This window comes from Amblyraja radiata, chromosome 1 (genome assembly GCF_010909765.2).
Source record: "Amblyraja radiata isolate CabotCenter1 chromosome 1, sAmbRad1.1.pri, whole genome shotgun sequence".
Classification (NCBI taxonomy): domain Eukaryota; kingdom Metazoa; phylum Chordata; class Chondrichthyes; order Rajiformes; family Rajidae; genus Amblyraja; species Amblyraja radiata.
The window spans coordinates 158,924,282-158,950,462 of NC_045956.1; the positions used below are offsets into that span (position 1 = coordinate 158,924,282).

Consider the following 26,181-nt stretch of genomic DNA (forward strand, 5'->3'; position numbering starts at 1 on the left):
CAGAGGGTGGTAGTGGAGGATAGATTGGATTTTTTAGATTGGAGGCCTGTCATTTCCAATCAGTGGTGGGTTCCCTGTTGCTTGTCACATGTGAATTATTTGGATGAAAATGAAGGTGTAAGTAAGTTTGCATCTTGCTTAGTTGCAAGTTTGCATAGTTAGTAAGTTTGCATCTTGCATCAAAATTGGTGGTGTAGTGGATAGTGAAGAGGTTGTCTAAATTTAAAAACAGGACATCAGTCAATTGGGAAGGTGGGTTAAGAAATGACAGGTGGAATTTAACTTGGACGTGTGCAAATTGATACATAAGGGAAGTTAAACTAGGGTAGTACATACACAGTGAATGGCAGGGCCCAGGGGAGTGTTGTTGAACAATGAGACACCTAGGTTTAAGAGTTCATAATTTCCAGAAAGTGCCAGCACTTGGTCACATGGAAAATGTGCAAACTCCACACAGTCTACTCCACACTTGACACTCCACACTTACAAAATTCTTAAGAGGTTGGACAGGCTAGATGCAGGAAGATTATTCCCGATGTTGGGGAAGTCCAGAACTAGGGGTCACAGTTTAAGGATAAGAGGGAAGTCTTTTAGGACCGAGATGAGAAAATCATTTTTTACACAGAGAGTGGTGAATCTGTGGAATTCTCTGCCACAGAAGGTAGTTGAGGCCAGTTCATTGGCTATATTTAAGAGGGAGTTAGATGTGGCCCTTGTGGCTAAAGGGATCAGGAGGTATGGAGAGAAGGCAGGGATGGGATATTGATTTGGATGATCAGCCATGATCACATTGAATGGCGGTGCAGGCTCGAAGGGCCGAATGGCCTACTCCTGCACCTATTTTCTATGTCAGCACCCAAGTCGGGAATCAATCCGTCTTACCGGAGCTACAAGATAGAATCTAATCGAGCACCACCACAGTACAAAGCTCTCCTGATGTGTTTTCGAGTGGCTGAGAGGTGTCAATAGGACAGATGAGTGTTTTGGCAGCAGGTGAGTTCAGGTCAATGCAAAGTAACGCTTTGTTCATCATTCATTCTTTGTTCACCCCAAGGTTGGCAGACTTCCTGCGGAAAACGAGAGCTGCGATAATTTTGCAGAAGCAATGCAGGATGTTGGCTGCTCGTCATCAGTACCTGAAATTTCGCAGCGCAGCCATCACGATTCAGGCTTGTGCCCGGGGAATGTTTGTCCGCAAGGTGTACCATGAAGTAAGTATCCAACTTTCTCAGGCATAGGTATTGATGATAAAACTATGTTCTAATCCTGACTTCAGGTGCTGTCTTTGCCTGTCCTCCCTATAATCATGTGGGTTTCCTTTGGGTGCTCCAGTTTTCTCCCACGTTACAAAGACGTGTGGGTTGGTTTCTTGTTTGACCCTTCATTATTTATCTATTTATTTATTTATCTATCTATCTATCTATCTATCTATCTATCTATCTATCTATCTATCTATCTATCTATCTATCTATCTATCTATCTATCTATCTATCTATCTATCTATCTATCAATTAGAAGTAGTGTACATTACAGTGATATAAGCCAAAATATTTGACCCATTTTAAATTGCCCCTTGACACATTGGTGAGTGATCAAAGCTGGGCTTTCATTGATAAGAATGTAAGAAGAACAAAATGAAATGGATTTGTGTAAATGGGTGGTTTATGCTTGGCAGAGACTTGGTGGGCAGAAGGGCCTGTAACTCTCTGTGAGTCTGGAAAAGTAAAAACAAAGCTGCCTTCAGAAACCTCTGTCTTCAAGCTGCTGCTTTTCTGGGTCACCTTGCTCTGAGGATGATTAAGATACAGACAAATTTAAAATTATTTCAAACAACAAAAACAAACATGACAGGTCCTTCATGGGATTGCTATCAAAGAAAATCTGACATAAAACCCAGATAGTTCCTGGGCACATACATCTCCCAGGACCTCACATGGACAGTGAACACCATCACTCTCATAAAGAAGTCACAGCAGCGGCTATATTTCCTGAGGACTCTGCGGAGAGCAAACGTCTCACAGCAGCTGCTGCTGTCCTTCTACCAGTGCGCCGTGGAAAGTATCCTCTCCTTACCCTCGAGCTATCTCCTCCCATCCCCCCGCCCTCGGGCTCCTCCTCCTCCCTTTTTCCTTCCTTCTCCCCCCCACCCCCCATCAGTCTGAAGAAGGGTTTCGGCCCGAAACGTCACCTATTTCCTTCGCTCCATAGATGCTGCCGCACCCGCTGAGTTTCTCCAGCATTTTTGTGTACCTCCTCTCCTAAGGCATCCTGGTGCGGTTTGCTAGCTGCACTGTGGCTGAGAGGAAGGCACTACACAGAGTTATTAAAACAGCACAGAGCATCACAAACGCTCAACTACCCCCCCCCCGGAAGACATTTACAGGGCCTGATGTTTATGGCGGGCCACAAACATCAAACAGGACACATCCCACCCTGCCAACCACCTTTTCACTCTGCTGCCCTCTGGGAGGCGATACTGGTCTCTGAAGGCCCGCACTTGTAGACTAATTAACAATTTCCACCCATGTGCCATTAAAGAACTAAACTCAAATAGATAACACTACGGGCAACACAACACAATTCGTGGTGCAATATAAAATTTGTCTGCTGGAGTGTGCAATATAATGTGCAATATTTCTACTATCTATTTATTTATTTCATTTATTGATCGTGCCGGTAATATGAGAGTTAATGGTTGATTGTGTTTTTGTTCTTTTAATTCTTATTATCCTGTGCCTTCTATTGTGTACCACTGAAGGAGATGCACTGAAATTTTGTTGTACAGTTGCTGTGCAATGACAATAAAACGTATTCTATAGGAAGAGACTAGAACATACAAAGATTTTTTTAATAAAAGTAAGAAGACCAGGAATGGTAGGATCCCTTGCAGTGCTGTCAAACAGAGGGAGCAAGGAGTACAAGTACATAGTTCCCGGAAAGTGGTGTCATGAATAGAGAGGATGGTGAAGTGGGTATTTGAAACTCCGGCCTTCATCATTAAGGGGAATGAGTTTAGAAGTTGGGATGTTATGTTGCAGTTGTACAAGATGTTAGTGAGGCCACACTTAAATTGTCATGTCAGTTTTAGCCTCCTTGCTATAACTCTTTGTTTTAGTCTCATTTTTTTCCCACACAGAGGGTGGTGGGTATAAGGAACAAGCTTAGTGGCACAGCGGTAGAGTTGGTGCCTTACAGTGCCAGAGACCCAGCTTTGATCCTTACTATAGCTTCTGTCTGTATGGAGTTTGTACATTGTCCGTGTAACCGTGTGGGTTTTCTCCAGGTGCTCCAGTTTCCTCCCACACTCCAAAGACTTACAAGTTTGTAGGTTAATTGGCTTTGGTAAAATTGTAAAATTGTTCCTAGTGTGTAGGATAACATTAGTTGAACGGGGTGGTCGGTGGGCAGAAGGGCCTGTTTCTGTCTGTATCTCTAAAGTCTGAGGGAAGTAGTTGGGACAGGTGCTATAACAACACTTAAAATAAATGTGGGCAGGTGCACAGATAGGAAAGGTGTAGAGGGCTAGGAGCGAAACACGGACAAATTGGCCTTGTGTACTTTGGTCGGCATGGACGTTGGGCAGAAAGATATATTTCTGTGCTGTATCACTCCATAGAAAAAATACCATTAAGCTAGAAGTGATCTATGATGTTTTGTCAGGGCATGAAGTGTTGAGCTGTAGGGAGAGATTGGGCAGGCTGCGACTTTATTCCTTGGTATGTTGCAGTTGTACAAGATGTTGACACTTCTAGGTTCAACAGGAACCTGAGACAGATGTGGGGAGCCTGTGATGCCATCTAGATACAGGGATCGTTATTTAATAACAAGGGCTCATCCATTAGAAACAGAGCTGAGGCATTTTCCTTTTCAGAAAAGTCATGAGTCTTTGGAACTATCTTCAAAATCTCATGAAAATAGGGAAATTGAATATTTTCAAAGCAGAGGCGCATAGATTCATGAGAAGCATCTGTGTCCCCAACCAGAGGATTTAATTTCAATGAGTTACACCTAATTATTTGTTTCTGAAAATGAAAAAAAATGGTAAAACATAGCAAGAGCTGGGAAGCAGGTTCAGGTGGTGCACAATCGTGGTCAACAGCAACAGACAAGTGTGATGTGGAGTAGGGAGGAGTACGTGCTCTTTCTGGTTCCTTTTAAATTAAAAGGTAACATTTGCATTTCAGCAGCAGCTCCTTGCTAGGTAGCTTTGGTGCCTATAAAGTTTGAGCAGAAGGAGGTAGAGCTATTTTCTTGCAGGCTTCTGAAACGGGTGCCCCCCAGTAGCTGTTGGGTGACTGTCTATAAAACATAATGCAATATGTTGCTCACAGTTTTCTGGGCATCCTGAGGCAACAAGGTTCTGCGAGCAGACACAAAATGCTGGAGTAATTCAGTGGGACAGGCAGCATCTCTGGAGAAAAGGAATAGGTGATGTTTCGGGTTAAGAACCTTTATCAGAAACATTAGACTGTGTCTGATGAGGGGTCATGACCCGAAACGTCACCTGTTCCATTTCTCCAGAGATTCTGCTTGACGTGCGGAGTTACTCCAGCATTATGTATCTATCTTTGGTATAAACCATCATCTGCAGCTACTCCAGCATTTTGTGTCTACCTCTGCAGTTCCTTCTTACGCAAGGTTCTGTGAGTTGTCATTTCTGTCCCAATTGCATTTTGCAAATTTAGTACGACTATGAGCACTCTATATCACTGTAATGTGGAACATTACCAAACACTGGTAACAACTCAGCAGACTGACGACTCTGCGATTTATTCCCTTGTTGTTCAGTCCAATTTAAATTTTGAGGGCCTCTAAGTTGCACATCTTTGCCTTCAGCCAAATAGTGGATAAATTACAAGCCAGAACACTAGGTTTAGATGGTGCCAGCAAAAAGCGCTATTTGAAAGTTATTTAACGTGGATTTAAATTATACATGTCATAGTTAAGGCTTCAGATTAATGGGCAAAGTAGGGTTTGACACCCAACTATATTGTTACATTGTCTCTTCATATCGACTATGTTAATTTTGTAGTTTATATTTCACATTTTTTATTGAAAACCTATTTTGCTTTTATAGCCCCTGCTTGGGCTCATTACAATTAAAATTTAGATTAAAACACTTTTTCAATGACTCTCATAAGTTGCCTTCAGAAAGCCTGGCTTATCTTTCACTGAAGTTATAGTAATAAGATTTATTCAATAATTTGTTGTTCCATAGTGGGAGTGCATGAAATTATATTTTATATTGCCGCGTAAATGTGCTACTCTATCCCAATGTTCAGTGTTTGTTGGGTGTTGAAATTTTAATTGGAAAGAAAAAGTCAAAACATTTAATGTGATGTGTGATTCAGCAGCTCTATTACATTACAAATATATAATGCATGGTAGGCTGCTCTGGAGCGTTAGATCCCATGGGATCCAAAGAGAGATCGCTGAATGGATAGAAAATTGGCTTCATGGAAGGAAACAGAGGGTGATGGTGGAAAGTAGCTATTTGGACTGGCGGCCTGTGACTAGTGATGTGCCTCATTTCAGTGTTGGGCCCATTGCTATTTGTCATCTATTTCAATGATTAGGATGAGAATGCACGTGGCATGATTAGCAAGTTTGCAAATGACACGAAAGTGGCTGGTGTTATAGATAGTGAAGATGGATGTCAAGAATTGCAGCTGGATCTTGATCAGTTGGCCAGGTAGACTGAGGACTGGTTGATGGAATTTATTGCGGAGAAATGTGAGGTGTTGCATTTTGGGAAGACTAACATAGGCAGAACCTATTAAGTGGTAGGGCTCTCGGTAGTGTTGTAGAGCAGAGGGATATAGGAGTGCAGTTACATTGTTTGTTGAAAGTGGCACTACAGGTGCTCAAAAATGCTTTTGGCACATTGGCCATCATCAGATCATAAGTGATAGGAGCAGAATTAGGCCATTTGGCCCATCAAGCCTACTCCGCCATTCAATCATGACTGATATATCTCTCCCTCATAACCCCATTCCCCTGCCTTCTCTCCATAACCTCTAACACTCGTACTAATCAAGAATCTATCTCTGCCGTAAATATATCCACTGAATTTCTCTCCACAGTCTTCTGTGGCAAAGAATTCCACAGATTCACCACCCTCTGACTAAAGAAATTCCACCTCATCTCCTTCCTAAAGGAACGTCCTTCAATTCTGAGGCTATGTCTTTGACCAAGGGTTCCCAACCTGGGGTAAATTTCCCCGAGGGAGTAAATTTGTTGATTCTGGATTTGTACATATTTTTTCTCATTGACTGACTGTGTTTGGTTCTGGTATACTGGTATCTTTTCCATCATTAGTTGATCATAAATAAGTGAAATAACATTGTTATGTTCTATTAAAGTTGTCAGGGGTAAACGGGACGACAAAGGTTAGGAACCCCTGTCCTAGACTCTCCCATTAGGGAGAGGGGAAATATTAACTAGGAATCTGCGGGTTAACTTTTTTCACAGAAAGCGTGGTGGGTGTATAGACCGAGCTGTCAGAACCCATTCCTTCTTTCCATGGATGCTGCCTCACCCGCTGAGTTACTCCAACATTTTGTGTCTACCTTCGATTTTATCCATTATCTGCAGTTGTTTCTTACACAGAGCTGTCCGATTAGTTCAGTTTAGTTTATTGTCACGTGTACCATATAACCATAAAACAATTACAGCACGGAAACAGGCCATCTCGGCCCTTCTAGTCCGTGCCGAACACTTATTCTCCCCTAGTCCCATCTACCTGCCATCAGGCCATAACCCTCTATTCCTTTCCCAGCCATATACCTATCCAATTTATTTTTAAATGATAAAATCGAACCTGCCTCCACCACTTCCACTGGAAGTTCATTCCACACAGCTACCACTCTCTGAATAAAGAAGTTCCCCCTCATGTTACCCGTAAACTTTTGTCCCTTAATTCTCAAATCATGTCCTCTTGTTTGAATCTTCCCTACTCTCAATGGAAAAAGCTTATCCACGTTAACTCTGTCTATCCCTCTCATAATTTTAAAGACCTCTATCAAGTCCCCCCTTAACCTTCTGCGCTCCAAAGAGTGCTCCAAAGTACTGAGGTACACTGAAAAGCTTTTTGTTGATGAGGTAGCTGAGGCAAGTACGATCGCAATGTTTAAGAAACATTTGGACAGGTATGTGGATAGGACAGGTTTAGAGGGGTATGGCCAAACGTAGGCAGGTGGGACTAGTGTAGATGGGACATGTTGGCTGATGTCTGCAAGTTGGGCCGAAGGGCCTGTTTCCACACTGTACGACTGTAGGATACTCTATGACTATAATAGTAGAGTGATGGAACAGTAAAGAATATCAATGAGATTGTGTCTCCTGTAATCTGAAACTAGAAACTCATTCATTAATAACCACCCATTTTTTTAACACTGCACCTTCCCTTGTGTAAATTAATATTACGGGGCAGGACTTTGCAATTCTGTCTCCAATAGTTCTTTTAACTGTGACGTGCATTATCACTTATTTGCAGCAGTTTCAGGTTTGCAGTATCGGGTACCACCTGTTGAACTGGGCATTTTTACTTCATGTTTTTTCTTTGTTCATTTCCGTCTTCTCCTTCTCACCTGTACAGAATGTTTTGCCAATTGCTGGCTATAGTTTCAAAGATGGCTCTCCACTGACAATAGTACGATTCTCCTGATAGTGGACAGATTCAAAACAAGTGCAACCCTGTCTGTTTTGTTCACCATGGATTCTAGGAGTAATCGAGTAGGTTTTTCGATTTAATTTCTTCCCCTTCTGTGGTTAAAGGAAACTAAAGACAACTATATGGGAATTACATTTTAGCTTCAATCCACAGATATCAGAGGACATTTTTCGTGCATTTGCTGCACATTTGCTCATGTAGTTGTAAGTGGCAGTACATTTTCCACTTTAACTGTTTTAATGGGCATCAAGGCACTGAATGGTGACTTTTATATCAACTATGTGACTTTCAACATATTTCTTTCACTTTTTCTTTTCACTCCATCAAATCTGCATTGGATTGTTAAAAATAATTAAAATCCCTTCAATCCAGGAATAATTAGCAGGCAATACTCAACACAATCCACATGCCCAGAAGTACATTGCACAGCATTTTGAGGCACCCCATGGCCCTAAAATGCAAGTCTACCTTTTGAACATACATGCAGATGATAGGAAGCAGGTGAAGTTCCTCTCAATCTATGCTGGATTTGTACCTTATTCTAGAGGCAGACAGCTGTTTTTTCACCTTTCTATTTTTAAAGGGATTTTACCCCAACAATTAAAGACTGGAGAACTTGGACAATAAGGGAGTGTATCCAAAACCTATTCTATGTCAGAGTGTGTATGTACATTCACTGCCTTCTTTCATGTTGTATATGTAGACTGTTTCACAGGGCTTTTCCTGATGTTTTTTCTGTGATATGTTCTTTTCAGTTATTACTCCAGCACAAAGCCACTGTCATTCAGAAGAATTTAAGGGGCTGGATGGCTAGAAAGAGATTCTGCAGGATTCGCAACACAGTCATTTATCTTCAGTGCTGCTTTAGGCGGATGAAAGCGCGTCGTGAGCTGAAGACACTGAAGATTGAAGCAAAGTCAGTAGAGCACTACAAGAAACTCACCAGCGGAATGGAAAATAAAGTTGTACAACTTCAAAGGAAAGTAGATGATCAGGTAAGAATGCATTCCATTTTCAGTGTGTGTAAAGAAAATATGAAGTATGATGGTGAGGAATAGTTACCAGATGAATAATGTTTCATATATGTAATCGATAATCAGGGTGCCTCGGTTATAATGATCAAGCCTAATTGTGTTTTAAACTTATTAAATAATGCCTGCAACTGTTTGTTGGGGAAACAGGCCAATTATTAATTTGAGTAAGAGTTCATTTTCATTATGATGTGATTGCCTAATAATTTTCTGGTTCTAAATTATTAAAAATCTCTATTTGCGACATATAATGCCGTAGGTGGCCGCTATTTGTATACGTTGGGTATGCAAGCAAAGAATTTCACTGTGCTTTGTCACATGTGACAATAAAGTATTCCATTCCATAATGACCAACATTTTATCTATATCATTATAATTATTGTTGATTAATTAGCAGTATTTATAAATTTTGAATTTCCAAAGGTATATAGAATACTATCCAGAGATGGTTCTTGCCTTTCATCTGAACATCTCAACCAAATGGTTCCATTATGGTTCTGGATCTCTCTTTGCACTTATCACCTCTGCATTCAGCAACGTTCTATTTTATGTTACTGAAGAAGGCAGAAAAAGGTTTCTAGTTGAAGATATAATTCTGTCCTTCAACAATTACCCCCTTCCACCTCACCCCTAGAACCAGTGAAAGACATTCAAATCCTGCTTGTTAGAACAATTAGCCTCAACTTGTTTTAACTTCTCCTTATGAGATTTAAAGAAAAATGTTATCTGGTATACTTAATTCAGCAAACTTGGGATCTTTCGTTCATGTCTAAAGCGGTGGTTGTAGGGTTTTTTCTTGAACAAATATCATGAGATATCATCCCATGGAACAGCATATTAGAGCATTCCTAGAGGTTTTTTTTGTTTTAGTTTATTATCACATGTACCAAGGTACACTGAAAAGCTTTTGTTTGCGTGCTAACCAGTCAGAGAAAAGACTATACAATACAATAATACAATATTTTATTCCATGTCGTTTGAACCTCAGTGAGGCTCAAACGAAACTCCGCGTCCACAGCCATACAAACAAAGACAATTTCTTACAATACATACAAACAATTCAATTTACACAAACATCCATCACAGTAAATCACCTCCTGACTGTGATGGAAGGCAAAGTCTTTTCTCTCCCCTGCACCATTTCTCTCCCGATGTCGAAGCCCCAGGCGGGCGATGGTAAGTCCCACGGCCTTTTAAGGCTGCGCCGGGCGATGTACGGGCCCGCTACAGGCCCAAAAGTCACAAAGTTGGAGCCCCCGAGTACATGAATACAGTGCACAGATAAAGGGTACAACATTGTGCAGTCAAGGTGGCGCAGCGGTAGAGTTGCTGCTTGCAGCGAATGCAGTGCCAGAGACCCGTGTTTGATCCCGACTACGGGTGCTGTCTGTAGGAGTTTGTACATTCTCCCCGTGACTTGCGTGGGTTTTCTCCGAGATCTTCGGTTTCCTCCCACACTCTAAAGGGCCTGTCCCACTTGGGCATCATTTGCGCATAATTAATGCAACATCATTTACGCGTCACGACGCACTACGCGTTGTGCCGCGCACGTGATGCGCACATGGTGTGCATAATGCGCGCATGGTGCATGGTGACGTAGGCAGTGACGCGCGGTTGCGCGCAGCGCCCCAGTGTTTTGTGATGTACAAAATCTTCACGCGCCATCTGCGTGACGCGCAAATGACACCCAAGTAGGACAGGCCCTTAAAGACGTACAGATTTGTAGGTTAATTGGCTTGGTAAATGTTTAAAAAAATTGTCCCTAGTGGGTGTAGGATAGTGTTAATGTGCGGGGATCGCTGGCTGGCGTGGACCAAACGGCCTGTTTCCGTGCTGTATCTCTAAACTAAACTAAACATTCAATGCCAGGTATAGCATTGGAGCCTGATTAAAGATAGGTCAAAGGTCTCGAGCAGAATATTACTCAGGCATAATAGCCTTAATTAAAGATTAAATAAAAACCTAGTTCTAGGTAGAGAAATTAAAGGATGTAGTAACATTTTGAAATATTTTCAGTTGGGCAGATCCCAGTTGGCTGCTTATAGTAAAACTGCCATGGTGTGATCCATGCCTCATTTGGTAGTACTTAGCTATGAGTTAGAATATTTTAAGTTCAAATGCTCTCTGTAGACTACTGGGGTGATGTTCTATTGCCATATTGAGGGAGTGCTGCACTGTCAGAATTGCTGTGTTTTGGATCCAACTGCACTTTCCCATTTTCACTGGCCTTTGCCACATTAATGTGAGATTGTTGCGCACAAATTATTTGCTATCTTTCCTACATTTACAGCAGTAATTACATTTTTAATGCTTTGGAATGACAAAATCACAAAGGTGTTATATTAAAGGTAGACAAAAATGCTTGAGAAACTCAGCGGGTGAGGAAGTATCTATGGAGCAAAGGAATTATTATTTCCTATTTCCTTCGGTCCATTGATGCTGTCTCACCCGCTGATTTTCTCTAGCATTTTTGTCTACCTTCGATTTTCCAGCATCTGCAGTTCCTTCTTAAACAAGGTGTAAGCAAGGTTGTATTAATGCAAGTTTTTCTTTCATGTATATGTACATATGAATGTTGACGCCATGGAGAGTAGCGAGAATTTTCGTGATGTAGGTGCAGTGGTAGTGGGTCGCCAGGAGGTCGTAGGTTGTCATAGGTTGTTGCCGTTGGTGACCAGTGAATTTCATTGGTTCATTGGGAAAAAAATGTAAACAATAGTTTTCAGAAACAAGGATAACTGACCAGTAATTTTAATGTCAGTCGAGCTTCACAGCCTTGTGTCTCTGGCTTCTTAAAAGTTTACTCCACTCCTTCTCCTCACCCCTCTTTTAAAGGACTTAAGTGAACCTTCCCGTACACTGTGCTTTCACCGTCTTAATTACAGCACCAACCTTCCTGTTCATCGCGGTGTGTGTCTGTATCACATTGGCTTTGAACCGTGTGAATTTCACTCAGACAGCGCCTCCCCCACTTGCCCTGTCCCCCGCCTGCAGAACTGGCTGGTGAAGGACTCTGACAGTCGCCATTCCAGTTGCTGGTTTTTCAGCGACCTGCTATGATGTGACAGTCACTGGCAGTTGCCTGAAAAATCACCTAAGTGGGACAGGCCTATAATGGGCCCGTCACTCTTAGACAATTTTTTTGGGCGACTAGACATTTTTCGGCGACAGTGGCGACAATTTTTGCTGTAATAGGTTGACGTAGGGGTTGTTGTAGGCTGTCATAGGTGCTGTCGTAGGATGTCGCTAGGTGTCGTAGGTGAATTCCATTAAAACTAGTCCCTGGCAGTCGCCTAAAGAGTCGCCTAAGTGGGACAAGTCCATAACCCTTTCCTGTGATCCTTTCCACAGAATAAGGAGTACAAGGCAGTAGCGGAGCAAATGACGTCAATAACCGCAGCGCAAGCTACTGAAATTAATAAACTTCATAAGGAGTTGGATCGATGTCGAGAACACCAGGGAGAGGAAAATAGAGCAACCAGTTTACAGGAGGAGATTGACGAACTACGCAAGGAACTTGAGAAATCGCAGAAGCAACACAAAATCTTGGAGGATACCTCCACCAGAGAGAAAGCAGAACTTCAGCAGGTAACTGAAAAAACATGTTTACAAATTTACTAATGTTAATAACTGAAAAACATTTTTAGTTTGGTTTTTAAAGATACAGGGTTGAAACAGGCCATTCGGCCCACCGAGTCCGTGCTGACCAGCAATCCCCACACACTAACACTATCCTACACACACTAGGGATAATTTACATTTATACGAAGCCAATAAACCTACAAACCTCTCAATCTTTGGAGTGTGGGAGGAAACCGAACATCTCAGAGAAAACCCATGCAGGTCAAGGGGAGAACGTACAAACTCCATACGGATAAGGACCTGTAGTCAGGATTCAAACGTGGGATTCTGGCGTTGTCTGCTCTACTGCAACATCACAATTGACAATTGTAAACAATTCCTTTCAAAGTATATCGATACTATGCTGGAAAATGTTTTCTACATTCTGCTTCAAATCTAGTATTGTATAAAAAACTTTCAAGAGACATAGAAAATAGGTGTAGGCCTAGGCCATTCGGCCCTTCGAGCCAGCACCACCATTCAATATGATCATGGCTGCTCATTCAAATTCAGTACCCTGTTCTGACTTTTTCCTCACATCCCATGATTCCCTTGGCCCAAAGAGCTGAATCTAATTCTCTCTTGAAAACATCCAGTGAATTGGCCTCCACTGCCTTCTGTGGCAGAGAATTCCACAGATTCACAACTCTCTGGGTGAAAAGGTTTTTCCTCATCTCAGTCCCAAATGGCCTCCCCCTTATTCTGAAACTGTGACCCCTGGTTCTGGACTTCCCCAACATCGGGAACATTTTTCCTGCATCTACCCTGTCCAATCCTCTAACAATGTTATATGTTCCTATAAGATACCCTCTCATCCTTCTAAATTCCAGTGAATACAAGCACAGTCGACCCATTCTTTCATCATACGTAAGTCCCGCTATCTCGGGAATTAAACTAGAGAACCTACTCTGCACTCCCTCAATTGCAATAATGTCCTTCCTCAGATTAGGAGACCAAAATTGCACAATACTCCAGGTGGGTTCTCACCAGGGTCCTGTACAACTGCAACAGGACCTCCTTGCTCTTAAACTCAAATCCACTCGCAATGAACGCCAATATGCCATTATCTTTCTTCACTGCCTGCTGTACCTGTATACTTACTTTCAGTGACTGATGTACAAGCACACCCAGGTCTTGTTGCACAACCCCTTCTCCTAATCTGACAGCATTCAGATAATAATCTGCCTTTGTGTTCTTGTGGATAACCTCACATTTATCGACATTGTACTGCATCTGCCATGCTTCTGCCCACTCACCGAACCTATCCAAGTCACCCTGCAACCTCATAACATCCTCCTCACAGCTCACACTGCCACCCAGCTTTGTGCCATCCGCAAACTTAGAGATGTTACGTTTAATTCCCTCGCCTAAATCGTTAATTTATATTGAAAATAACTGGGGTCCCAGCACCGAGCCTTGCGGCACCCCACTAGTCACTGCCTGCCATTCTGAAAAGGACACGTTAATTCCCACTCTTTGCTTCCTGTCTGCTAACCAGTCCTCTATCTCTGTCAATACCCTACCCCCAATACCATGTGATTGAATTTTTCACACTAATCTCTTGTATGGGACCTTGTCAAAGGCTTTTTGAAAGTCCAGATACACCACATCCACTGGCTCTCCCTTATCCATTCTACTTGTTACATCCTCAAAAATTCCAGAAGATTAGTCAAGCATGAATTCACCTTCATAAATCCGTGCTGACTTTGACCGATACCGTCACTGCTTTCCAAATGGGCCGCTATAACATCTTTACTAATCGACTCCAGCAGCTTCCCCACTACCGATGTAAGGCTAACTGGTCTATAATTCCCAGTTTTCTCTCTCCCTCCTTTCTTACATTGGATCAGTTCCTGGGGACTGGAGGGTAACCAGAGTCAAGAGAACATTGGAAAATTATCACCAATGCATCCACGATTTCTAGGGCCACCTCCTTCAGTACTCTGGGATGCAGACCATCAAGCCCTGGGGATTTATCTGCCTAAAGTCCCAACAGTTTACCTAACACCATTTTCTGACAATTGTGGACTCCCTTCAGTTCGTCCCTCCCACTAGATCCTCGGTCCCCTAGTATTTCCGGGAGATTGTTTGTGTCTTCCTTAGTGAAGCCAAAACCACAGTACTTGTTTAACTGTTCTGCCATTTCCTTGTTTCCCATTATAAATTCACCGGTCTCTGACTGTAAGGGACCTACATTCGTCTTCACTAATCTTCTCCTTTTTACATACTACCTACAGAAACTTTTACAGTCAGTTTTTATATTTTCCGCAAGCTGTCTTTCATGCTCTATTTTTTCCCCCTCTTAATTAACCCCTTTGTCCCCATCTGTTGAGTTTTAAATTTCTCTCAGTCCTCTGGTTTGCCGCTTCTGGCCAATTTCTATGCCTTGTCCTTGGGATAAAAGGGCCTGTCCCACCAGCATGTGATTGCATGCGTCTAGCGCGACCAAATGTGGTGGCTTGAGGTGTACGGCCTCGCGGGGCCGGTCCCACTTCCAACCGTTGAGCCGTCTGGAGTTGTGCGGGGCTGGTCCCGACATTATACTCACCAATCATCTGGGCAGGAGGCGGGCCGACTGAATTTGGACGTCGCATGGCGTCGGGCGGTTACTTCATCACGCAACGGCACGCCGGGCGGTGACGTAATCGCGCAACGCCACACGCTAGGCATACGCCGTCAAGATGCTGCGTACGGTGTCGAGACGCTGCGTACGCCCGTTGAGACGCTGCGTACACCCGTTGAGGCGCTGCGTACGGCCTCAAGGCGGCTGCGGGTTGACAGGCCGTTGCCGCGCGGAATTTTTGGACAGTTTTTCGGAGCCCCGCGCGATGTCGGGACCAGCCCAGCACAACTCCATATGGCTCCGGCGATCGAAGTGGGACCGGCCCCTCGAGGCCGTACGGCTCAAGCGACCATGTTAAGTCGCACTGGCCGCATGCTGGTGGGACAGCACCTTAACACTATCCATGACTTCCCTCGTCAGCCATGGTTGAACTGCCTTCCCAGTTTTATAGTTTCGGCAATGATGAACAATGTCTGGAGTTGATCCATGCGGTCTTTAAATCTTTGCCATTGCATCTCCACTGTCAACCCTTTAAGTATAATTTGCCCATCTATCCTAGCCAATTCCTGTCTCATTCCTTCAAAGTCTCCTTTATTCAATTTCAGGACCTTAGTCTCTGAATTAACTGTGTCACTCTCCATCCTAATGCATAATTCCACCATATTATGCTCACTGTTGCCCAAGGGGCTTTGCACAACAAGTTTGCTAACTATTCCTCCCTCATTACACAATACCTAGTCTAGGATGGCTAGCCCTCTAGTTGGTTTAAAAACCCATCTCGTATACATTCCAGGAAATTCTCCTCCTCTTACTCCACCAAGCGTGTTCTGCCCTTGGCTATTCCGCAGTTCTATCCATACCGATTCTACAACATCCAAGCTATTGTCTCTCATTGCTATTGCATTAATCTCCTCTTTAACCAGCAATGCTACCCCACCTCCTCTTCCTTTCTGTTTATCCTTCCTGAATATCGAATACCCCTGCATGTTTAGCTCCCAGCCTTGGTCACCCTGGTCCCATGACTGTGTAATTTCAACTATATCATATCCCTTGGTAGACATAAAATGCTGGAGTAACTCAGTGGGACATGTCGGAAATGCTGAACAGGTCAGGTAGAAAGAGAAACAAAGTTAACACTTTTAATTGTAGGCCCTTCAGAACAGTTCTGATATCGGTTCTTCAAACATGTTTTTGTTTCATTTCTAATAATACTACAAACTAAAAATATGTGTAAACACTTTGAAGAAGCTTATTGGTTTCTGACTGTTTTAGATTAGCACGCTATGAAAGTGCTTGTTTTTTTGTCAGATTCACATATTATTAATGTAATGTAAAGAAAAGTATGTAGGAAGGAACTGCAGATGTTGGTTTAAACTGAAGATAGACACAAAATGCTGAAGCAACTCAACGGGACAAGCAGCAACTCTGGAGAGAAGGAATTGGTGACGTTTTGGGTCGAGACCCTTCTTCAACATGTCTCGACCTGAAACGTCACCTATTCCTTCTCTCCAGAGTTGGTGCCTGTCCCATGTTTAATCAATGTCACACAACTATTGAGATTGATGCTGACCTGGCGCGAAATTTGGGACAACATTCCATTCCCTCTTACTAATCTTGATGAATGAAACAAAACAAGATACCGGAAGCCAAAAACTTTAGGGCAGCAAACCTTGCTACAAAGTATAGGAGCAGGGAGTTTCTACTGCAGTTGTACAGGGTCTTGGTGAGACCACACCTGGAGTATTGCGTACAGTTTTGGTCTCCTAATCTGAGGAAAGACATTCTTGCCATAGAGGGAGTACAGAGAAGGTTCACCAGACTGATTCCTGGGATGTCAGGACTTTCATATGAAGAAAGACTGGATAGACTCGGCTTGTACTAGCTAGAATTTAGAATATTGAGGGGGGATCTTATAGAAACTTACAAAATTAGTAAGGGGTTGGACAGGTTAGATGCAGGAAGATTGTTCCTGATGTTGGGGAAGTCCAGAACAAGGGGTCACAGTTTAAGGATAAGGGGGACATCTTTTAGGACCGAGATGAGAAAAACATTTTTCACACAGAGAGTGGTGAATCTCTGGAATTATCTGCCACAGAAGGTAGTTGAGGCCAGTTCATTGGCTATATTTAAGAGGGAGTTAGATGTGGCCCTTGTGGCTAAAGCGATCAGGGGGTATGGAGAGAAGGCAGGTACAGGATACTGAGTTGGATGATCAGCCATGATCATATTGAAAGGCGGTGCAGGCTCGAAGGGCCGACTGGCCTACTCCTGCACCTATTTTCTATGTTTCTATGTAAAATGCTGAACATAATTTATACACCACAGTGCCAATTGCCTCATTATTGCTAAGGGCGGGATGATTGTTAGTAGAAAAGAACTGGTTGGGTCTACATTCTAGAAGGAAGCAGAGGGCCCTGAGGCTTTCCAGGAAATTGGAAGTTGTTAAATTGGTGGAGAGCATGCGAGGTGTCCTCGATGTAGGCGGGAAGGGACTGGACAACGGTGGACAAGTTAGACTTGAGCTATAGTTCAGTGGGGCAAGAGCAGATGGAAGCAATAGACCTTCCAGTCATGTTTGTGAATCTTGGGTAGAAGTTCACAGGCAGTGCAGGGTTGGGAAACTATCAGGTTTAAAGCCGTAGGGAGATCTCTTGAAGTAAAATATCTTGATATGGGAGATAAGAGTCTAATGTTCTTTGTCGGGTTTATGGTCCAGGGGGAGGTATGAGGTGTCAAAGAGCTGTTATATAGCATCGGCAGAGTAGAGGTCAGTCCACCAGACCACAGCAGCACCACCCTTCCGTGCGAGTTTGATGATGTGGTTGGAATTGGTGCATTAAGAGCAGAGAGCTCTGTGTTCTTTGGTGGTGAAAGGGATTGACATTAGAAAGTGATTGCATGAAATTGAGGATGGATGGCTCAGTGGCATTTGCATTTCTTAGGCATTGTCATCTTTGCAATGTAAAATGATAGACAGGATCTTTCTGCCATATTTCAGAAGAATTGTGTTTTTGACTGATAATACAATTTCAATAAAATAAATTGTGTTTCAGTTGCTAAACACGCTTTCTTACTGTTGAAATGTTTCAGTTTGACACTTAGAAAAAACTCCTAATATTTTGAAACCATGAGCTGTGACATCTGATTCATTGAATACATTCAAGGCTGAGACGGTTAAATATTTGGATTAACTCAGGCTTGTAGAAACAAGGAACTTCAGATGCTGGTTTACGAAAAAAAAGACACAGTCAGCCTTTCTGGAAAACATGGATAATTGACGTTTAGGGTCGGGAATTTTCTTCAGACTGATTGTTATGGGTGGGGAAGGAAACTGGGAGAGAGGAGAGGCAGGACAAAGCGTTGACAAAAATCCTTATTGTGGTGTTTCAATGTGTTTTGGATCATATCTGCTAAATAAGCCAGTAAAACTGCCAGTTCCAAAGGCCTTAATGGAAAGCATAGTTTGGATAAGTGAATCTTTTGACAAATTCTATCATTTTTACATAAGTAAATTGAGTTTGAAGATCCAAAAATGGTGGAAATGCAGAATGTGAACTTGTATGAAGTATTTAGACAATAGACAATAGGTGCAGGAGTAGGCCAGTCGGCCCTTCGAGCCAGCACCACCATTCAATATGATCATGGCTGATCATCCACTATCAAAACCCCGTAACTGCCTTCTCGCCATATCCCCTGACTCCACTATCTTTATAACTCTCTCTTGAAACCATCCTGAGAATTGGCCTTCACTGCCTTCTGAGGCAGAGAATTCCACGGATTCACAACTCTGTGTGAAAAAGTTTTTCCTCATCTCTGTTCTAAATGGCCTACCCCTCATTCTTAAACTGTGGCCCCTGGTTCTGGATTCCCCCAACTTTGGGAACATGTTTCCTGCCTCTAGCGTGTCCAAACTCTTAATAATCTTATATGTTTCAATAAGATATCCTCTCATCCTTCTAAATTCCAGAGTATACAAGCCCAGCCGCTCCATTCTATCAACATAAGACAGTCCCGCCATTCCGGGAATTAACCTTGTGAACCTATGCTGCACTCCCTCAATAGCAAGAATGACCTTCCTCAAATTTGGAGACCAAAACTGCACACAATACGCACGGTGTGGTCTTACTTGGGCCCTATACAACTACAGGACCACTTTGCTCCTATACTCAACTCCTCGTGTTATGAAGGCCAACATGCCATTAGCTTTGTTCACTGCCTGCTGTCCCTGCATGCTTACTTTCAGTGACTGATGAACAAAGACCCCCAGATCTCGTTGTACTTCCCTTTTTCCCAACGACACCATTTAGGTAATAATCTACCTTCTTGGTTTTGCCACCAGTGGATAACCTCACATTTATCCACATTAAACTGCATCTGCCATGCGTCTGCCCACTCACCCAACCTGTCCAAGTCACCCTGCATCCTCATAGCATCCTCCTCACAGTTGAAGCATATATTATGCAAAATAGGAAGCCAGATAACTGCATGAGAAGAAAAGAAATATAAAGACATGTTGAAAAGGCCTGACAATGTTAATAGAATGGGAATGGGCTTGTGTGGAGGATAAAGTTCATTCATCAGACGGGCTTGTTCCTGCATGTTAAAACATGGTGAAAATGCTGATCTTTGCCAACCAACAGTGCTGGTCATTTGGCTTGGTGCAACACGATCCATGCTTTTCTTGGCGTACTACCACTCATTATTAAAACCCCTGCAAAATTCACAGAATGCAAATGTTTATGGACATCACAGCACTAAGCAACACCTTTAAGAAATGCAGGTAACAATAAAAATCGGGCTGAGTAATTAGTAATATGTTACTTTATTTTTCTCCTGTCAGCATGTGCTGGAGCTGGAGAAGGAGAACACACTACTGAAACATGAAAAGGAGGAACTGAACCAGCGCATCAAGAGTGAATCCAACAATGTAGCAGGTGAGATGAAGTATTGTGGTGGCACCATATACCTCTGTTTTCTCACTGTAAGAGCACTGGTTGTGAAAGTGACATCCTAAAGAAGAAATGTGCCAGAACTAAAATCATAGTGTAGAATCTGACAAAAATGGGATGACTTTCTTTACCTGATTAAAACTTCTAAAACTGTATAATTTTGCTTTTAAAACTGTCTTTCCATTCCTCAGCACTTTCATTCTTTATCTTAATGAGCACTGAAATAACATTTTTTTTAGTGCTGTAAGCAATTTCTTACGTTGCTAAATTGTCGCTTGTTTGTACCACCATATTTGCGTGTAATATGTCTACACCTTATGCAACCTGAAAACCCCAATGGATGGCACAACAGGTCCGAGGAGCTGTAAGGGTTACTTTCTCTTCCCAAGTAGCACCAACTGGAGTATTTCTTTTAAACGTGAATCACAATAAAATAAGAACCAGGTGAATCTGATTAGACAGGTTTTGTTCTGCCTCAACCCATTGTCTAAAACAGGATTGCACTGTATCTACAGAAAAGTTCTCAGAGAAGATAGCAAAGGAAAATGAGCAGTCAAAGAAGGAGATAGATGAAGAACGCTCTCGATATCAAAACCTCTTGAAAGAGTATTCCCGCCTGGAGCAGCGATATGACAATCTGCGGGAGGAGATGACATTAGTTAAGGTGTTTCTCTAAACTTTTACAATCACTTTTTAAACAGTATATTTGTGTCAGTATGTATACGTCTGAGTGGTTCTGTGTATATTTCCAATTCCTCCAGTGCAAACACACTAGGAATAACCCAGAATTAACAAAAAAAACATAGAAAATAGGTGCAGGAGGAGGCCATTCAGTCCTTCGAGCCAGCACCGCCATTCTTTATGATCATGGCTGATCATCCAAAATCACTACCCCGTTCCTGCTTTCTCCCCATATCCCTTGATTCCATTAGCCCTAAGAGCTATATCTAACTCTCTCTTGAAAACATCCACTGCCTTCTGTGGCAGAGAATTCCACAGATTCACAACTCTCTGGGTAAAAAACTTTTTCTTCATCTCAGTCCTAAATGGCCAACCCCTTATTCTTAAACTGTGATCCCTCGTTCTGGACTCACCTGACATCGGAACAATTTTCCTGCTATTGGGGCAAACTTTCATCTCTATGGCAATTTGAAGGGTCTCACATGAGATGCCTCATGGTGGACATTTGTTCTAGGCCAGTTGATGGGAATTCACAGGAGAATAGACAGAAGATTCATTGCAACGTGCAAATATGAGCATTTAAGTCATAGTTATTGGCCAGCAGAGGTGCAGGATGCAACATCCAATCTACCAAACAACTGCTGCTTCCAAGAGCATCCAGGAATTCAAACATTTGGAATTCAATTATTTTATCAAGGCCTGACTAGAATTAAAATTCTGATAATTGAGCACCTTCGTGTCTTTGGTAATACTGGACTAGCACATTTTATGGACTATTGGAAGTTACTCTTATTAATGACCCACCATACCGTCTTTTCACTTTAGTTAAACATGTTACATGGTAAGATAGCAGGATTTTCAGTGACCTCATTCAGCTTAGTGGGTGGGAAATTGAGCTCACTTGATTTTTAAAGGGAATTAAAGAAATAGAACCCAGTAAATTTTAGCTGGTATGATTTGGCTTGTTCTTGACCCCCAACTGTTCCAGTGTTCCCAACTTGACCTCAGCTACACACATTGGCCACAGTATAGTACCCAGCCCCAGCCATGCATCCACTTGCACTCGAAATTTACTACAATTTCGTTGTACATGGTTCATGTTACAATGACAATAAAGAAACTATTCTATTCTATTCTAAACCCCAGCTCACGTTCTGCTCTAATGGGTGAAACAGATTTGGAGCCAATGATTCAATTATATGATGATTCAATTATACTTTATTGTCACACATATCTAGACACAGTGAAGTGGGGTTTTTTTTTTCATACAACCCGGTAAAATTACGTAGCAGGTCTCACCTGGGCAGTCCACAAGTGAAACCATGTTTTGGCACTGACAAAGTTACAAAAGTTCACCGAACAGTTCTATCAACTGCCTGGAAGTATTTGGGGTATACCATCGGGATATCTGGAAAAAAATGGATACTGGATTTTTGGAGTTTTACTCAAAATGTGGGGGAAAGGATCCCAGTAGTTTTGAATGGGTGTTCGTACCTGGAGAATAGCAAATGAATATTGGGGCTTGTCAGCTTCCAGCAGCCTTAAAACAAATAAAACAAACTATGGACTGCTCATTTGTAATCATGTATTGTCTTTCCGCTGACTAGATAGTACACACTAAAAAAACGTTTCACTGTACCTCAGTTCATGTGACAATTAACTAAACTAAACAAATAAGAAATGAGCAATTTTAGTCATCGATCGTGTGGCCATAAAATTACATTTACTGCATCTAATAATGGATGAGAGGGAGTTGACTGCTTTTACTCTGTATTTCAGCTCAAGTAAATATTGTATCCTGCAAGCAGAGTAAAAACAGTCAGGAAATTTCAGGAAATTAAATAACAGGTTTCATATTCAGGGAATCCAATAGTCGGCTGTAATGCACCGTGATTGCATAACTGACATAATCGAACTCGATGGTCAACAACAATCGACCAATTTGAAAGGAGTAAGGAAGATGAATGAAAATAATTTTATGTTCATCGGGAATGGAAATTGGTGAATCAAGCTATGCTACATCTTGCAATTTATAATATCCATAAAGTTGTACATCTCAGAAACTAACCCATTGAATATCTATCTAAATTAATTCCACCAATCAGCACTTGGTCCATAGCTTTCTATGCCTGGTGAATACCAGATACTTAAATATTGTGAGAGAATTCTATTTCCCTGCCACAGAGGGCAGTGGAGGCCAAATCACTGGATGGATTTAAGAAAGAGTTAGATAGAGCTCTAGGGGCTAGTGGAGTCAAGGGATATGGGGGAAGGCAGACACGGGTTATTGATTGGGGATGATCAGCCATGATCACAATGAATGGCGGTGCTGGCTCGAAGGGCTGAATGGCCTCCTCCTGCACCTATTTTCTATGTTTCTATGAACTTGTCTTCTCCACCCTCTCAGACAGTGCATTCCAACTACCCTCTGGGGAGCATATACTCCCTTCTTTCTCCTCTTAACCTCTTCCCATTTACAGGTCAAGCACAGTAAATGGTAGAGCACTGGAGGGTGTTGTAGAACAGAGATATCTGGAAGTACAGGTGCATGGTCCCCTGAAAATGACAGATCAGGTGGACAGGGGTGTCAAAATCCTGGAGCTCGTGAGTTTGTAACCCCATGCCATTCGAGTGTTTAATTGTCATTTATTCGATTGTCATTAGTATGATTCCAACAATTTTTGACGGCATTGATGTGTTGGCAATGATTAACAATCCTACCCAAGATACACATATTTAGTGAATGAATACAAATAGATGAATTGTTCTAATTGTTCTCTTTGAGAATACCTAGCCATACAACTGAGGAACTAAATGCGATACATTCACCTACCGCATTATATGGATTATGAGTCCTCTCACTGAAAGCATGATTCAAAGATGCATTGTTTGTTGTGGTAGTACTCTAATATGCTGGAAATCAAAATGTTACATTATTACTTTGATAATATTGTTCTGTCTTGCAATTACTGTCTTGCAAATAATAGTCTTGTAAACTATTCATTCATTCAATTTACTAACTCCTCAACAATTAAAAAAAACTATTTTAGCAAACTCCAGGCCATCGGAGAAACCCCTCCAATCAGAGCAGTCTTGAATCTGATTCTAACTATCCTTCCATCTCAACTTCTGAAATTGGGGATACAGAGGATGCAATACAACTGGTGGAGGTGAGTGACTACTTGGCTGATTTCAAATTATGTACCTTAGTTTAGTTTAGAGATATAGTGCGGAAACAGGCCCTTCAGCCCACTGACTCCACGCCGATCAGCGATTCCCATACACTTGCACACCTACAAACACTAGGGACAATTTACAATTATACCAAGCCAATTAACCTACAAACCTGTAAGCCATTGGAGTGTGGGAGGAAACCGGAGATTCTGGAGAAAACCCACGCAGGACACGGGGAGAACTCCGTACAGACAGCACCAGGGGTCAGGATTAAACCCTGGTCTCTGGCGCTGTAAGGCAGCAACTCTACCTCTGCGCCACCATGCCACCCACTTCTTAACTTCCACGTCACACTCTTAACTTCCACATCACAAAAATTTCAAATTGAGCAAATTGAAAAAGCTCCAACAACAACTTACTCCTGCAGCTTTTTTAAAAAATCATGAAATCACATATCCCAATACGCTCGTGCCAGCTCTTTGAATGAGCCATCCAATTAATCCAACTTCATCTTTTGTTTAACTCAGCGGGTCAGGCAGCATCTTTGGAGGAAAAGGATGAGTGACATTTCAGGTCGGGACCCTTCTAAGTCTGAAGAAGGGTTCCAACCCGGAACGTCACCCATCCTTTTTCTACAGAGATGCTGCCTGACCCGCTGAGTTACTCCAGCACTTTATGTCTATCTTTGGTATAAACCAGCATCTGCACCTCCCTTCTACACACTTCTACATATTCATCTATTGTTTCCCATGATCTGGCATCGTAGCCTCTCGTGACGTTGCATACAAAAATGTTTAATAGATGTTCCACGATATTGTTTTAATGCATATATATGAAGTATTTTCTTGCATATCAGTTCTGTTGAACACAAATCATTTTGAGCAGGCCATATTCAGTGAATTTCGCACCCTGCTTTCTTCACAGGAAGCTGGCTTGGAGAATGCTGCCATGGATATGACCATATTCCTGAAACTGCAGAAGCGGGTGCGGGAACTGGAACAAGAAAGAAAGTCGTTACGCGCAGAGTTGGAGCAGAAGGAAGCACTGGAAACCAAAAAGATGGTATGGTAATAAAAGAAAACTAAAATAAATTGTATGCAGTCTTGTGTGAGAATATAAAAAGCATAAAACTTCACAATGCTAGCTTCAAGTACCCACTTGCTCTCTACAGTTTAAAAAAAATCATTATAATTATAACTGGAATTGAATAAGTTAATTTGTTTGATCTAAAAAGGTGCTAAACAAACCAAGAAGCTTTTGAATTTGGTTCCTGTTCTATCTTGCTTCAGTTTATCGTTTGTGCACTTATCTTAGCCTCATCACACATCCTTGTCAGATGAAACTGGTCTCATAGATTCCCTTTCCAATTACGTCAAATTATTCAAAAAGCTACCACCCAACATCACAGTTGGCATTGGTGAGGTTGTATCATTGTCCGTGGAACCTTATATGTTCATAAGTTGTAGAAGCAGAATTTGGTCCATCAAGTCTACTCCACCATTCATTCATGGCCGATCTATCTTTCCCTCTCAAACGCATTCTCCTGCCTTCTCCCCATAACCCCTGTAATCAAATAATCATAGTAACCAAGAATTTAAAAATTGTACTTAAAAATATCCATTGATTTGGCATCCACTCCATCAGGAGAGACTGTTGGCATTGACAGGTGTGGGGGGAGAAGGTCTTCTATTGGAAGTTCATGGCAGTAATCTGTCATTAGGGAGCTTTTCATTATACGCAGCAACCTGAAGAAGGATAGAGTGTTAAATTATACTGTCAGCCTCTTCCTCAGAAGGCATTGTCTTTGAATATTCTTACGGCAAAAGTAGACAGTCATAATAAACAGGGAGAAAAAAGGCTACCGCAAGTAAAGGGAATAGATAGGGTGAATACTCTGGGTTTATTTCAAGAATCAGAGCACATAGGTTTAAGCTGAGAGGGGAAAGATTCAACAAGAACTTATCGGGGCAGCTTTTTTACACAGATGATGATGGGTATATGGAATGAACTGCTAGGGGAAACAGTTGAGGTAGGTTCTATAATGACATTTAAATGACATTTGGACTAGTATATGGATTAGAACGTTTCAGAGGGATATGGGACAAATGCAGGCAGGTGGGATTACCGTAGATGGGTCATCTTGGTTGGCATGGAGGTTGGGCGAAACAGCCTGTTTCCATGCTGCATGAATCTATGGCTCAATGCAATGATATCTTCTTTATTCACCTATTATTTTCTCTTGGTTATTTGATGAAATTTTCCTGGTGAAATTAGGCACTGCACATTTTTTTAAATTTAATCTCTGATCAGTATAGAGCTGCCAAATTTCAATTGGCCCAACTACAGAGAGGCTACAATTAACTTTGTCTGGGCTATATATAGGGACTGGATGCTAGTTGTCGTCCTAGTGGTGTAGGTAATTGATATGGGAGGTATCCATGTCAGCTGCACCAAGTCATCATCAAAACATGTCGATGATCTGCTTATGGC

The 26,181-nt window shown here is 42.1% G+C and overlaps 1 protein-coding gene across 1 annotated transcript in view; it reads left to right on the forward strand.

Moving 5' to 3' along the window:
* The window catches only part of myo5b (myosin VB), a 229,768-nt gene that overhangs the window by 174,307 nt on the left and 29,280 nt on the right, over window positions 1-26,181 (forward strand). Inside the window, exons 21-27 of the mRNA XM_033033539.1 lie at window positions 1,055-1,211; window positions 8,428-8,667; window positions 12,055-12,291; window positions 19,728-19,821; window positions 20,352-20,500; window positions 23,568-23,687; window positions 24,616-24,753. Of these exons, the coding sequence (XP_032889430.1) occupies window positions 1,055-1,211; window positions 8,428-8,667; window positions 12,055-12,291; window positions 19,728-19,821; window positions 20,352-20,500; window positions 23,568-23,687; window positions 24,616-24,753 (1,135 nt within the window). The remainder of the gene's footprint in view (window positions 1-1,054; window positions 1,212-8,427; window positions 8,668-12,054; window positions 12,292-19,727; window positions 19,822-20,351; window positions 20,501-23,567; window positions 23,688-24,615; window positions 24,754-26,181) is intronic.